The sequence below is a fragment of the Siphateles boraxobius genome, unplaced genomic scaffold (assembly GCF_051911475.1).
Source record: "Siphateles boraxobius isolate OS27281-9 unplaced genomic scaffold, OSU_SipBor_1 13, whole genome shotgun sequence".
Taxonomy (NCBI): domain Eukaryota; kingdom Metazoa; phylum Chordata; class Actinopteri; order Cypriniformes; family Leuciscidae; genus Siphateles; species Siphateles boraxobius.
Genome location: NW_027508733.1, coordinates 24,428,445 through 24,444,717, shown reverse-complemented (window position 1 = coordinate 24,444,717; position 16,273 = coordinate 24,428,445). Strand labels below are relative to the sequence as shown.

Below are 16,273 nucleotides of genomic sequence, written 5' to 3'. Positions count from 1 at the left end.
AATGTTATGTAAATATTATTAATATAATGTGCAGAAAATATCTTTAAACAATTATATTTGCTAGCCTAATTCAGTGAATACCAGATATCAGGTGGGGAGCATTTTAAATCAGACAAATAATGTTTTCATAAACTCAAATTACAAAGTGTTTAAAGACCCCCTGTGGTGAAAATCAAGCTTTTGATGTTGTTTATATCATATGGCTATGTGGTGTTTTAAACATGCTTTAAAACAAACCATATGCAAATTCAGGTCAAGACCATTTCTGAGTATTTTCTCCTTAAAGGGTAACTAAACACTAAAACAACTTTTAAGTTAAGGATCTGTAAGAATGGAGCTTCATAAATGCTGTTCATTGATTCCAGTAAATTTTTTGACATTTTGGTTTAATGTGTTTTAATTCTACAATATATGGTGTAAAAACGTCTGAGTGCTGCCCTCTTCAGGTTGAACGGTGGCTACTGCAGTTGAATTTTCCTATTGGATGTTTGCGGTGGTTCGTGACGCAGCGGTTCTTGGTGACGTTGAAGGGTTCCATACAAAGAGATGCACCTCAGGTGCACGCCCCCCTCCGCTGGGCTCTGCCCACTTTTCCAGCATTTTTCAAATATTGCCAGTGGGTGGAGTCAGGCTCTGACCAGGGGTTTAGTTACCCTTTAAAACTCAAATGAACCAAAGACAGTCTCAAAATAGGTGTTTTTGACAACCAAACAGCTGTGCTGCGTCATACTTTTGTGAAAACCATGATATAAATTTTTTTCAGGGTTATTTGATGCATAGATTTCAAAAGAACAGCAAAAGAACTGTTATTTGATATAGAATTGATTTGTAATGTAAATGTTGTGACTGTCACTTTCTACCAATTTAATCCATTCTTGCTGAATAAAATATTGACCCCAAACTTTTTAACAGAAGTCTACATATTTTTTATTTTTCTTAAGTAAAGTAGACCAACACACAAGTCAAAGTACATACAGTATTTTATTATATAATCACATTTGTTAACAGCCAACTACAAAAGTGTAGTAGCTTGTACTGCATTGCTGCAACATGAAATGTTCCTTCCTATGACTCTCATGAGAACATGCAAACAAAAGATAAAGAGCAATTGCACAAATCCTCCTGTACTGTATCTTTCACGCAAGCACTTCTCCCTTTCAACACTGAGCGGTTTTGCAATAACTTTAGGAGGTGTTCAGTCGCCTAATAACAGCTCCAATAAAACATAAAAAATATATTATGCTTCCTCCCTTAAGAATCCTCACTGGCTAATAACAGTCGGCACATTTGTCACAGTAGCAGAGAATACAAAAGTAAATAATGCATGAGAATAGTTAAGGCACAAGGTTGTTGGATTTTTTGTGTCAAACAGACGTTCCTTCTTTTGACTCTTCAGTTTCCTGTAGAGAAAATAAAATGAATTAGACATCACAAAATCAACCTCCATTTAGTCACCATGAGATCAAAATAGAAAATTCTTGTTTTTTATGGAATCTTGCGGTATTTATAATGAATGATTTATTCGTGCACATTATTTTTTTTTTAATTCATGTACACTCAATGTTTAACCACAATAACTTCCCCTCCCTCTTGCAGCATCATCTCTTCTCTGATGATGCGTTTACTGGCGTAAGGGCGGGGCAACCTGTCACTCAGATGAGATCAACCAATAGCAAACTACAACCATCCAATCGAATCCTGATGGACAAAATCAAGTGCAGCCCTACATTTGTTCTTGTTCGCCAAGCTGTTTCACTCGGATATACGTCACAATAGCGAAGAAAAGACTAATAGCAGCTTCTGTTTCAAGCTGACTTTAAATGTTACTGATATATTACATACAATATATACATTTAGCATGGATTGAAGGCCTTACATTTTGTGTGCTTTCCTCTTGTGAATGTATGGAGAGTGTTAATAATGTACCTTGCCCTGTAACTGTTCCTGCAGGTTCTTCACTCGCTCTTTGTCCAGGTCTTCCTGAGAGCCCTTCATGAGCTGCTGCAGTTCAGAGGCTGCCTGGCTGAGGTCTTGCGTCAGCTTCTTCTCTTTCTCCAGTCTCTCCTGACAGACACACACACACAAAACACACATCAGAGAGCGGAGATCTTCTATTTGCTGGTCTACACCTGAGATTTTGAAGAGGTGTTTTGGGAACCTTTAGCTCTTCAGTTGGTCCTTCTCCAGCAGCTTTCAGCTCTTCTAACTGAGCTTCGAGATCCCTGACGCACTTCTGCGCCTGAGTGGAAATATACATGTGTGAACACCCCAAGAATTTCAAATGCTATATAACAGTTTAAATAATATTCTAATTAAAACGTATTTAAAAGAAATTTATTAAATTAATATTTTACTGAAAAAAAAATATCTTACATTTATAAAAATATAATATAATATAATATACAAAAAAAGAAAAACAAACTAAAATTCAAATACTTGTAATTTAAAATAAAATGAATCCAAAATAAGTTGCATTGTGTAAATTAAATAAAAAAATCTCAAAATATAATGACAATAATTAATGTAAATTAAAAACAATTAAAATTTAAATCAAAACAAATTGAAAAACAAACCCAAATAAAATTCAATCCAAATGAAATGTATATATGAAATATTAAAACAAAAGCAATTAAAACTCACATTAAACATCTAAATAAATTAAGTAAATATTAAATAATTTTAGTAAAAGTATAGTAAATTCAGTTCAACTAAGTGTAAATGGAAATGAATTTCAAAAATCTCAAAATAAAAAATATATTTTTTTAATATAAATAAAAAAAATATAAATTAAATCAAATAAACCAAATAAAAAAATAAAACATTTTATTTAAAGTCAAATTAAATAAATTGAATACTCTATAACAATACTATTGTATTATTCATAAAATAAAAAAGTACATAATACTAATTGAAATGTAATAAATATAAACAAAAATCATTTACATTTTTTTAAACAAAACACAAATATTACATTTAAAATAAAATCACTTAATAAATCAAGATAAAGAAAAACTTTATTAAAATGTAAATTAAATGAAATCCAAAAAAACCCCTCAAAATACTACAATAATTGTATTTTACAAATCAAATTACAAAAAATAAATTAAAATAAACAATATAAAAATATAGTTTTAAATATTAAAACCAAATGTATTATGTAAATAAAAAGCAAATCAATAAGGAAAGAAAAGTTCATAATTGGACTAGCTTCTGTGTAAAGAAACTAAACCGCCCTCTTAATTGTCACCTGTTCATAGTTGTTTGCAACCTGCTGTCGAATGTCCTCTTCTGTCTGCAGTTTATTAGTTGCCTCCTCCAGCTGCGTTTTCGCCTGTAAAATTAGACATTGAGGAGTAGAGATTCAAGTTTAGTCACAGTTACAATACCCACACACAGCATATGTATACATGCACACATGATGTGCATGTACTTGAACTGCTAAAGACAAAAAAAAGCATGCCAGAAAACGGTCTTCAAGCTATGCGGAACATAATACATAACAGACATGCTACGCCCTCCTTCACCAAGAAACTTTTATCAATGAAAAAAGAACACAGGATGCACAAAAAGCACAATGGGAGATGAAAAACACTGACATCCACTGCAGCAGATACAGTTAATACACATAAATACACACAAAGCAGTATTGACCTGTGTGCTCTTCTCATTCTCTACCTGCCGACTCACTTCCTGTAGCTCCTGCTTGATCTGTAATGCACAGCACAGCTGTCACTCAAAGTAGAAAGCCACATGTGCAACATAAGACAAAACGATGTTAAACTTACCAATGAAAGTTCTGCTCTCTGTTCCTGAGCCTCTGCTTTGGCTGATACCAGCTGGGCCTGAGTTTCTGATAACAATGCATTCAGCTGAGAAGAATATAAAGAAGAATATGACAACATATTCAAACATGTTAATGTAAACGTCAGTGAGTCGTTTAGGGTACGATTTCACGACAACGATGGACTAAAAAGTTACAAATATTTCCTTTGCATTTTTCACGTACAGATGACAATGCTATCAAAACGATCCCTGCAAAAACGACTAAAACACTGTATTATTCATGCCAGGCCAGTAGATGGCGATGTCACTTTGTAAAGAAGCACAACGCGGCTATAGACTGAACACGAAATACGTGTTCACTTTCATGAATTCACGTTTTTGTAGTTTACACAGTGACGATAACGGTATCGTTTTTTAAAACTTGGACGTTGAACCCAGTTTTCAATAGTTTGCATTTTCAGGTCCCCATAAAAGTTTTACGTTTTTAGTTGTCATGTAAACGGCCCCTTAGACATATCTTCTATTTTTAAATACAACTCATTTAAACATAAATAAACATTAATATAATACAGACATTAAAAAAATGTATTTACACTTCCGTTCAAAATGGGAAAACTACAGGAACCTCAGTCAGCGAGTTGTTTCACCTGAGACATTTCTTCTGCATACGTCTGACTGATGGTTATGGATTCCAGTTGTTTCTCCAGCTGGGCTTCCAAAAGCATCACCTGCCCCTTCAGCTACAGAGAAAAGAGGAACAGTACGTTTCTACAAGTGCAGCGTGAACATTCATCAAAGCTTCTCCTTTTGCATTTCACAGAAAGAAAACTCATACGGGTTTAGAGCAACGCGAGTTAGAAACCCAGTCCCCAAGTCCCCAAAACAATGGCAAATGTAAGCATGAACCTGATTGGTGTCCTGTCTTTCCACATTTATCGTCTCCTCCAGGACCTTCACCTGATCCAGAGCCTGTGGAAGATTCACACTTCAGCACAACTGAATTACTAAACAGTCACGCAAATCCAGGGTCAGTGAAGGATGTTCTTACCGTCTGTTTTTGCTGCTCAGCATCTGAAATCTTTGACTTCCACATGAGCTCGCCGTCCTCCACACTACTCTGCAGGACTTTCAGCGTGGTCTCCTGTACAAAACACACAAAGCTCAGACAAAAACCTTTTTAAAGGTCTTTTTAGGTCAAGACTGGAAAACGCAGACCATAATGGTTTTTTTTGCCATGATAAATGTAACATTTACAGGCTTTGATATCATTATGGCTTCATTCTTCTTCCTAAAAATAAACATCACGACAATAATAATGTGAATGAAGAAGTGAATAAAGTAATCAAATGCAAAATAACACTGGATAGTCTTCACTGTATAAATTAAACAGATTAATCCTTATTAAATTTACAAAAATGTTATTCAGTCAAGAGCAGTGAATGATTTTTTTTCTTTGTCCTTTGTTGTTTGATTAACATTAAAAACAGACAACAGCAGGAATATTAGGCTGCTGTCACTTTAAGACCTAATGCACAGATCCAATACACTGATACTGGTACACATCTTTCTTGATTGTTTATATTCACTAAGCCATAACCAACCATGTTTACTAGGATACTGGCCGAGACAAGGCACTAAGACACTTTTAAATCTCATGCAAGTGTAAATCAGTTTAAACATATCTGTAAATTTCTTAGAAAAAAAACCTGCTTTAAAAGAAAAAAGTGTGGTCAATGTTTGCATGATAATGTGTGCAATCCACCATACCGTTTCACTGAGAGTTGATCTGTACAGCTCACACTCAGCCTGAAGTGACCTCTGTCTCTCTTCTGATTGGGCGAGTTTCTGCTGCAGATCCTGACACATAATCAGATAAACATGAGACATGAGAAGAGAACAACCGTGAATTGCAGGTGTGTGTCTATAGAGATGATCTCTTACCGTCACATCTGAGCTGGACATTATGCGCTGCTGTTCTGCTGGACTCTTCTTCTGTGCTTCATGTGTGAATGCTTCCAGCCAGTTTGTCTACAACATACATATGTTTATTGCAAAACAAAAAGTATAAATATGATTTAATTTAATATTAAATTACCTGTGCTCTAAAATTATTCACATATTTAATACATTTATTCAGAGGTTCACTTTACATTAAAAAAGGAATTGTAACCTGTTGCATTTCTATGCTGATGTGAGGGAAGAGCGTCTGGAAAGCGCTTCTGGTGTCTTTCTGGAAAGAGCTCAGCTGCTGCTCAACTTCACTCTACACACACATAAGCCTTTGATCACTAAATTAAATTATACCACACAAAATGTTTAATAGTTATAGCCAACTACACCCTTTTGATAATGAACACCTCATTTATCATGGTTTGTGTGTATTGTGTAGATATACAAATAAATGCATGTTTACACTGTACGTGTTTATATCAGGGTTACCTGTGCGGCCTTGGCTTGGCTCAGTCTTTCTTCACTCAGCCTCTCAGCAGCAGATAGGGCTTCCACTGCGGCATAGTTTTTATTTCGCAGTTCCTAAACACACACCACAATTAGATGTGGATGGATGGGTAGTTAGAGATTGATAAATGGACAGTTAAGAGATGATGGAGTGAGGGATAGATAGACAGGTACTAAAATAGGAACTGAGGGGTAATCAATATGGATGGACGAGCAGGTTCGATATTAACAAAGGGGAAGGTAGATATACATGAATGTGGAAGCAGGCATGGATGAAGGAGTGGGTATATATGGACAGATGGGTTGAGTAGATAGTAGTAAGATAAGGATGGACAGATAAATTCAGGTGTACCAGTAGATATATATGGACAGGTTAGGTAGATGGACGTAAAGGTAGGCTAGGTATGGTAAGACAAAGTGTGGATATGGATGGACAAGTAGGTATATTTGAATGGTTTGGGTAGATATGGTCAGACAGGCTGGGTAGATATGGACAGATATGTAGGTAGGCATGGACAGACAGGTAGATATAGACAGACGAGTGAGTAGATATGGATGGATATGCTGGGTAGATATGAATTGACACATGTAGGTATATATGGAGGGACGAGTAGGCATAAATAAATAGGTTGGGTAGATGGGGACACAGCTTGGGTTAGTTATGGTCAGACAGGCTGGGTAGATATGGACGGACACATAGAAAGACCTGGACCAATGGGTTAGGTAGATATGAAAAGGTAGTTAAATATCGATGGACAGATAGATATAGACATATGAGTAGGGTAGATATCGACAAGTTTGGTAAATATGGATGGACGGTAGGTATAAACGGACACATAAGGTAAGTAGATATGGATGGACGAGTTGGTATATATGAACAAGTTGGGTAGATATGGACCCAGAGCTAAGGTAGATATGGTCAGACAGGCTGGGTAGATATGAAAGAACCGATAGGTAAGCGTGGACCAACAGTTCGAGTAGATATGAAGAGAAAGGTAGTTAGATGTAGATAGACAGGTATGTAGATACAGTGTGGACAGGTTGAATACATATGGATGGACGTGCAGCGTAGAGATGAACACACATTGCTCTTGGCCTTCACTCGCTCCATCTCTTCTTTAAGCTCTTGAAGTTCCTCCTCCAGCGAGATCATGTGTGCGTCCTTCTCCAGACTGACAGACACAAAAACAAAAGTCAGTCATTATCAGAAGCATCCAGGAAAGAAAAAAAGATGACAAATATCTGGAGGAATTGACAAAATAAATCTCTTACTTCTCAAATGGCGGTTCAGCTTCAACAGTATCTGCCTGTGGATATAAAAATATATACCAATTCATATGTATTACATACATGCAAATATTATCAAATTATCATATTCTCAACTCACACTTTCCATCTTCTCCAGCTGAGCCTGTAAAGATGCCACAGAATCTTCCTTTTCTTTCAGACTGAGGGATAGTGAGAAAGAAATGCATTTAATCCATATTGTCTACAAAAAATACTTGAAGAAAACATCAGCTCTATTGTATACCTAGCTTTCAGTTGGTCGATCTCAGCAGTGTATTCCCTTCGTTCAGTGTCCGCCTCATTAACCCTGAAAAACGAGTCCATGTTTAGAGCAGACACCAGAGAGTGGCACATTCACTGAGGTCTTAGAAACAACTGGTGTCATTGAATCTATCTTAATTTGAAGACAAATTAAATTCATCAAGTTTAAATAACAAAGACAGTACCTATTCTGAGTCTCCTCAGACTGAGCTCTCTTTAATGTGTCAAGCTCCTCCCTTATCTGATTAAGCTCCGTCTCCATTGATGTCAGCTGGTCCTCCTTCTCTTTCAGACTACACACAATATGTCAAAACATGGTGAATGTGATTTCACCAAGTGAAATAAGTTCCTGGATCAACATCTTTGAACATTCCAATTAGCCAATCAGATTTGAGGGACAAGTTTACAGTTAATGTCAAGTTTAGTCTTACAACCAGGGTTAGGTGTTTCTACATCAGTGTTATTCACCTATCATTTCCCTCTGATTTTAGTGATAACTTATGGGTATGGTTAGGGCAAAATGTTCGGCCAGCAAAATGTATTGATCCAGTAACATGTAAATTAAAAATGAAACTGTAAATGTAGTGACTCAAATGAATTGTGAACAGTTCACAATACCTGCTCCTCAACTGTTCAACCTCCTCGCAGTTGATCCTCTATACAGAATCAAAATAGGGAAGAGAATAGTATTATTTGTTATTCCAAAAATTACATGCAGTACAGTACCTGATATTAAAATCTCAAAGATCATATCAAAAACCTGCTTTAGCTGCATTGCACTGGCAACTAGATCACAGTGCCAAATATTTGTACCTGTATCTCAGCCTGTACTGTTGCTTCTGTTTCCACAGAGGGCTTTTCCTCAGTAACCTGTGGTGTCTGAGACAGCTGTACTCTCAATATCTCCAGCTCTTCACATCTGTCTTTCAGCTCTTTTTCTGTAACACGCATACGCTCCTGGAGTTCTGTAAACAGAAGTTATTTCCATCTTAAAAGGTACAAAAACATAAAATAGCTACAACTAGAATATGCCCCCTTTAAATGTTTTTTTTTCCAACTCATTGTTTATATTTGGAAACTAAGCCAAGGGAATGCATAATAAGTGAAACAAGATGTGTTTGTTTGAGTGTACTGACCTGTAAGGGTCTTGGTTTGCTCTTTTGATGCATCTACTTGAGTCTGTAGGGTGGTGCTTCTGTGCTGAGCCTCATGGAGTTCTTTACAGACTCGATCCAACTTCTGCTGCAGAGCCTTCTCTGCCTCCACACGGGACGCCTAACACAGACACAGAGGATTGTCAAAGGAATTATAGTTCACCCCTAAACAGCACCCAATATAGCCATACAATACTTTGTGTAAGAAACCAAAATTGAAGTCAATTGCAAAGCGATTGTACAGATTCAGATTTGGAACCTGATAGCCCCTGTTCACCATCTACTTTCATTGTATATGCATGCAGGCCCTAATGATGACTTTTGGCAAACTGTCTCTTTAATATCAAAGAATGTATTATTGCTAAACATCCAACATGTGATTTTTAGCCACAGAGGTTAACATTTCTTGCATAGCTAAGCTGGGGGGAAAAAACTCAAATAAATACATACACAAAATGTCCTGAAAGAAATACAAGTCATCACAAAGACAGATAGGAATTGCTTTAAAGTTAATGAATATGGCAAAATTCCTACCTAGGGTAACAGATAAAAGGAAAAAGGTCAGGGGTTAGGTCTTACTTGTGTTTGTGCTAGCTGTTCTTCAGCAGTGGACATCTTGGTTTCAAGAGTCTTCCTGCGCTCTTCCTCAGCATGCTGAGCAGCCGTGCGCTCATTCAGCTCTCGGTTTAGACGCACACAATCCTGACGCAGCTTTGCCAACTCTGCATTCTGCCTGTGCATGTGAAAAAGCCACAGATTTACAAAAAGGAAATGGTTAGATAATACATTTTATAGCTGGAGGCAGGTTTATTGTTAGCTTGCGTTGTGTAGCTTTATTTTATGGCTTTGCCAGGAAATTACAAAGGGAGAAAGAGGGTGAATGGGATCAGTACATGACACAGTGCTCATTTTTGGAGATGCAGGTTCAAATCTAACCTAAGGATAATAAATGTGCTTTCTGTCATTTCTGTCCCAATTAAATGAATTTGCACAATTCGATTTGTATATTTTCTGAAGAAAAACCTGCGATGCTTGCCTGGGCAAAATGAGGGGGCATGGTTTGCCAATGCATTGCTATGTGATTGCTAAGGTCATCAGAGTGCGTTTTAGCAATATGGTTGTTATAAGGTGATCTGGGCAATTGCTTACTGGCCCAAAACAAAACAAAAAACATGCTCAAATTTCTTGTCTCTAGAAATGGATGAGGTCCCTTCCACCCATTTTGGCAAAATTCCACCAGGCGAAATCCTAAGTATGGCTTGGGGCCCATTCACACCAAAGACGAGAACTATAAAGATAAAGCTTTAATAATAGTTCTTATTCTATGAGAATAGCGAAGTACACACCACAGCTATAAATGATAATGACACAGAGGAACTGTGACTCAGATATAACGACTCAATCAGAATTCTCTCCAAATTAAAGATCTCAAGATTTAAAGCGTCACAAGTCTGCATTTATAAATAAACAACGTTATCATCCATTGATGTTGTGTTGGTATTCATGTCCATAGAGAGCCGTAAAGAATTACCCCAAAATTTTGATACTTCATCGGTTTCACTGTAATGGTTTATAAAGGGACTGTGTTCAATACCTGCTTTCAGCCTGGCTAGTGGCTTGATTGAGGGCATCTCTGAGAATAGAGTTCTCTTGCTGCAGACGGGCCAGCTGAGCAGTCGGTCCATTCTCTACCTGCTCTTGCAGGCTTTGGATCTGTGGAAACACACATAAACAACTCATTTAAAAATCTAACAACACACTGCACACAGCATAGCGAGAGGGAAAAAAGTGTGAGAGGCTTTTGACTTGTGACCTTGCTGTTGAGCTGTTGTGTCTCGTTGATGTGCTCCTGGTAGGAAGTCTGCATGCGAGCCTGTAGAGCTGTGATCTCCTGGCCACGGGCACTCAGCTCAGAGCTCATACGGGTCTCTACGGATGTCATCTTGCCCTTTGCAGAACTCAGCTCCTGTTGGCCACAGCAATGAGAGTCAGAGATACGGTTAATGACCAAGACCAATTAGAACATGTTCCTGATCAACGTATTTATTAACCAATCAAATTTTTGAGATCGGGAAAAGGTTAGAATTAGGTGCTTAGGGTGGTGTGTTATCAACCAATCATATTTCTGATTTTAAGGTTTTAAGTAAATGGTTATGGTTTGGGCACAGGCAGGGATTTGGTTAAGACTAGTTTTCAACAGGAACATTGCTTTATCCATCCAAATTGCTTTTTCTTTGTAGCTTCGCGGGGATGCTGAAGCGTATCCCAGCATCTCAGCCGTATGCAGGGAAATACCATTGTACCATTGATGGATGGCCAGTCCATCACTGAACATTACTCCAGGACCAACACAATTATTTTCAACTGTCATGACCTTGCAGTGAAGAAGCTTGATTGGGGTAGAAACTAGTTTGAACCACATTGGTTTGTCTATGTTGGCACAAATTACCTTGGTAAGCTCTCGGACACGGTTTTTGGCTGCAGCTACGTTGCCCTGCTCAGCGGTCAACTGCTTTTCCTTCTCCTCCAGCTGCTTCTTCAACAGCGCCAAGGGGTCACCCTTCTGAGACACCTGCCAATGAGAGAACGAAAGAGACATGAGTGCTAATAAAAGGAGACAAGTATTAGCAGTTTGAAGAAGGGTTTATTAGGTGTTGACTTAGTACCAGTTGGCAGGAGTCCTTTCCTGCCTTCTTGCTGATGATCTCAAATAGTTTCTGGGTCTCGGATTCACTGAACGATGCACTATTCAGACTGGAGACCAGAGTTTTATATGGTGACGGCTGGGGGACATCAACCGTTTCCACAGAAACCACTTAAAAAAAAATCTAATTTAGTATAGACTGATGCGAGCAGTGCAAGTTTGAACCCCTACTATTACATTTGTCCTAGATATGACCAAGGAGACTCACCTGGCTCAGCCTTCTTCTTAGACTTCTTCTTGGTTGGAGCTTCAGTTTTGGGTTCTTCATCTTTAGGGGGAGCAGCAACCTCAGGAGCAACTGCTTCTTTCACCACCACCTCTGCAACCACTGGTTCCACCTTAACTACAACTTCTGGGACCTCCAAAGGCTTGACGGGGGCCGGTTCCACCTTGGCCACCTTCTTCTTTTTCTTCTCTTTTGGGGAAGAAGCAAGTGGGGCCACCACAGCACTTACAGTTGGAGGGGCAGCATACACAACAATCTTAGGAGCTGGTTCAGGTACAACAGGCTTGGGCTTAACTTCAGGTTCAGGCTTGGGAACAGGCACAGGTTCAGGTTCAGGTTGGGGTTCTGCTTCAACTTGGGGTAATGTGTTGGGTTCACAGTTTTCTACCACAGGTTCAGGGATGGACTCGGGCTCAGATTCTGGAAGGTTCCCATTTGGCTTCTCCTCCTTCTTCTTGGCCTTGTTTTTCTTTTCAGATGCCTTTTTCTTCTTGTCAGAGCGCTGGGGTTGGGTCTTGCCTGAGTCTTGCCTTTGTTTGGCCAGGGCTTCTTCGTAAGAGGTCTCCTTCATGGAAAAAGTTGAAACGAGCGTGATGCCAATGGCGGAGAACACCATGAAGCCACCAAACACCACAATTCCCAGAGTTTGAGGGTCGTACACATCCATCTTTGCTCAGTCCTTTCCCTCCTAATCCTACAAAAGTACAAAAGCCATCAGCGCCTTCTAAGAAAAAGGCTATGTTCTGTTGACACACTCAAATGTGCAAACAAGGACTAGCTATTTAATGTTAATGGACAACAACATCCTCTGAGCATTTCACACAAGAAGTCGTAGGACAGACAAAAGAACCACTGCTAAAATATATCCTGTAGTGTAAAGTATTATTTTTGAACATTTTCTCACCGATAAATGCCCCAATCAATAACTCCTGTCCAGTTGTAGATGTCTTTAATACAATTTTTGGAAGATGTTTTTTTTTTAGAATGTTTTCACTAAAGTTTTTTAATGTTTCGTTGGCTAATATGACTGTGGTCTATGACTTTATACCTATATGCATTGATGCAGCATTGAGAAAAAGCAAAAGCTTTCGGTTAAAGTTTTGTTGGTTAATACGACTGTGGTCTAGGACTTTATACGGCCACATATGGATGGATGCATGGATGCAGCATTGAGAAAAAGCAAAATCTTTCAGTTACTGACAGTAATATCCAATTAACCAGCATTACCGTTACCTAGAAGAAATTTATACTGCTTGTTGGTCATGTATCTGGCTTCCATGAGGGGGCAAATAATAAAAAGACCCTCTACTGCAGAGTGCTGAGTGGATGTCATTATATATATATATATATTTATTTTTTTGCCTTGAGACAATGTGAAAAATTTCTCCCTCTAGCAAAGTTTGAAAAAAAAGTTATTTTCACTGAAAACAGCACCTCCATATCTTTTGCCCACTAGAGTTCATGTTATGCAACACCCCGCCGAGACCACACTCTTCAACATTCCCTCACACAAACAGAGAGGGGCATACATACAGTTTCCAGTAGACAGGTCTGTGTGCAGCAGACCACAATAACCTTCCCCCAACCTCACGTTTTAACTAGCAGCCAGTGCAACTCTTGCGTGGAAATTCTAGAGAGGGGTCTCTAAATATCTGACTCAGGCACTCGGGTAAGGGGGACAATACTGACTGGGCTTGAATGAAATGAGCTACTCTTAACAGCATATAACTTATACGCATTATAATCTATTTACTGCTTTACTCTTATTGAATAGCCTATAATGCAACCCATTACAAAAAAAAGCAATGGGGCTGTAGTGATTCCACACTACTATTATAATGGTGCATGTCCAAAATCATGGCAACTTCTGGTGATCATAAAAGCCTCAGATCTAGCTGTCATCAAAAACAAATACTTTTTTTTTTTACCATATGAAACCACATAGGTCTTGTTTTAATCACAAAAGCCTATTTCTTGCAATAATTTTCCTAAAATTATCGATGTGGGCATATGGCTATCCTAAAATGGATCCATGTGACTCAGAAGAGAGAGGACTCAGAAAACACAGGAAATGCAGAGTTCCTACATGCAGGACACATACTCCTCATCTCAGTGAAAGGGGGCTGCTTTCATATGTCGGACATTAACCCTTTCAGCAACATTGCTGAGTCGCTGACGTTACATAATAATGGCTGAAAGAATCCCCCCCCCCCCCCCCCCCCCCCCAACAAATATAAATAAATATAAATAACCTCTTAATGATATTTCCTTGATTTGACAAAGTTTAGATTTTTTTTCTTCTTTTTTTTTACTTTTTAGCTCTTCTCCTCTCGAATAATCATAGAATATTAAGCACATTTTCATGCTGATTAAAAAAAAAGCTAATGTAAAGTTCGTAAAAGATGAAAGTAAATAGAAATTTTGGATAATTATTAACATGATTCATTCATTATTTTTTTTACGAAGATACAATTAACTTTTGGTTAATTTTACAATTGTTAAAGCCTAAAAATTAACTTGCTCTTATGCTTGATGAAACACCTCCAAACTCGAATAGCATGTTAAATCAAATGTAAAAGACACAAAACACAAAAAACAACAACAATACAGCTACTCAGAACTGTACAAAGCCAGTGAGCGAAGTAAGACATTACACAAAGAAAGACTAAACCTATAAAGTGACAAAGTCAGTGAAAGCATCAGTAAGGACACGTAGGCTCGAGCAGAAGATGCTTTGAATTAGATTATCACAATACACAAGTTCAAACTATCTTAGAATACAAATTATTTTCAAATACAACCTAAACATCAATATCAGAACCATTTGTCAAACTGACAACCTTCACTGTAGATGAAAAAACACATAAGGGTGATTTAGAAAAAGCGTGCGCTTACCTGCGTTCAAATTTACAGTGATAAAGAATCGCCGCTGACTTTTGGAGTCGTGGCACTTTTTGCGAGTTGGCGCAGCGCCCGCCTCTAAAGCTGATACGCGACCTGATACTGCCATCTGATTGGATTAACGCATGTCAATCAACGCCCTTTAAACCAACCGCGTCACGCGTAGTATGCAAAAGCTACGGTGGGAAGCGCAGAGGGCTGTGAGTATTCAGTAGGACGTCGAATGATAGCCTACAAGTTTTTAAAATATAAAAATAAAACAGAGAATATACTTTAAAAGCATTACTTGTGCATTAAAGTAATCAATTTTATAATACCACCCTTACAAAAGTACTTTGGTATCATAGAACAGTTACTGCTCTGATATTGTGATATGTCAGGAGGATATGTCACACTTTAGCCTCAAGTCAATATTTTCTGATATTCAGATATCCCACCCACCCCAACACCCACCTACACCCACACAGGCTACTTAAAAAGTTAAGTGCCTAAGTTTAATAGTTAAGGTTTGTTTAAATGTTTGCCTTAAAAAATAAACTAAACTAATTTAGAGTTAAGGTGCAAAAATATATAATATATATGTATATAGCTGTATTGTCAGTCTTGACTGAACAAGAAGGGGAGAAAAATGTAAAAAGGTCTAGCTAGCAATTGCGAAACCCATTATCTTTTCCCTATCAGCTTGAATAAAGCTTAAATGACAGTATGCTCCTCTCAAACATCTGTAGGTGATGTAATTATTAGCTCTGGAAAGACTTCCAGTAATCTGAGATAACTAAAGTTTACACTGAGTGCAAAGAAATGTCACAGAGTAACTGAACATCAATAGGCTATACTTAATATTATACTTATACGAGGTCTTACGTTGTTGTGCTACTGTTTGTTAAGATGTAGGGTGTGCTGAAAGGCCTTGATATTAAGATGTGAAATAATTGACTGAAACTCTTCCCAAAAAGCGTGTTTTACCCCAGTCATTCATTAAATAAACAAGCATTGGGCCCTTGCCTGCCGTCTGTTTGCTAATGATTAAAGTCTTTGCTAACAAAATTCTACTGTAGTTGTAATGTTTGTATGATTATTATAAGTGGTGCTTTCTAATATATTCCACGTATACTTAAGGTTAAAGATCTGAACAATCCAGTAAGATTGAATTTTAAATTTCAGTGCGCAGCTCTGTTTATGCTATAGTGTAAATGACACCAACATGTAGCTTGCTGATGAGACCTGCAATTACTTTTAAGACTTACAAGGCAAGTTTGGAACAGGAAAGAAAGAAAATGTGAAAATCAACTTGCGTATTATTAGTTTGCGGAAGCTCGTTTTCGCCTTAGAGAGTTAAGGTGATACTGTGAGATATAAATGCAAATGCGAAATTTACAAAAAAAAAGTTGCAATTTTGGTAAACAACATTGAAATTAGGCGAAATAAAGTCACAATTTATGGGAAGTAAAAACGCAATTGTTTGAGATATATTTGTAATTGCAAGATATAAAGCCACAT

At 37.7% G+C, this 16,273-nt stretch overlaps 1 protein-coding gene across 1 annotated transcript; it reads right to left on the bottom strand.

The window, feature by feature from the left end:
• Positions 1 to 962: 962 nt before the first annotated feature.
• Positions 963 to 15,177, bottom strand: rrbp1b (ribosome binding protein 1b). The gene is made up of 28 exons (XM_077226772.1): positions 14,768 to 15,177; positions 11,855 to 12,566; positions 11,609 to 11,757; positions 11,392 to 11,514; positions 10,756 to 10,908; positions 10,537 to 10,655; positions 9,522 to 9,675; positions 8,925 to 9,063; positions 8,602 to 8,753; positions 8,407 to 8,444; positions 7,974 to 8,081; positions 7,772 to 7,834; positions 7,628 to 7,688; positions 7,513 to 7,547; positions 7,325 to 7,412; positions 6,223 to 6,315; positions 5,954 to 6,046; positions 5,725 to 5,811; positions 5,551 to 5,640; positions 4,832 to 4,924; positions 4,690 to 4,752; positions 4,431 to 4,523; positions 3,786 to 3,869; positions 3,652 to 3,708; positions 3,248 to 3,331; positions 2,159 to 2,239; positions 1,927 to 2,064; positions 963 to 1,400 (listed from the first exon to the last, which is right to left on the bottom strand). The coding sequence occupies exons 2-28, from the start codon at positions 12,537 to 12,539 to the stop codon at positions 1,365 to 1,367; spliced, it is 3,159 nt and encodes a 1,052-aa protein (XP_077082887.1). The 5' UTR covers positions 12,540 to 12,566; positions 14,768 to 15,177; the 3' UTR covers positions 963 to 1,364.
• Positions 15,178 to 16,273: the final 1,096 nt, after the last annotated feature.

What these genes read in the sequence shown, in the direction of transcription:
- rrbp1b (XM_077226772.1), bottom strand. Translation starts at nt 12,539, where the DNA reads ATGGATGTGTACGACCCTCAAACTCTGGGAATTGTGGTGTTTGGTGGC. An exon ending in TGTCCAGCTCAGATGTGACG is followed by an intron (nt 5,641 to 5,724) that starts GTAAGAGATCAT and finishes ATTATGTGTCAG; the next exon opens with GATCTGCAGCAGAAACTCGC. An exon ending in AAAGACAGGACACCAATCAG is followed by an intron (nt 4,524 to 4,689) that starts GTTCATGCTTAC and finishes TTTTCTCTGTAG; the next exon opens with CTGAAGGGGCAGGTGATGCT.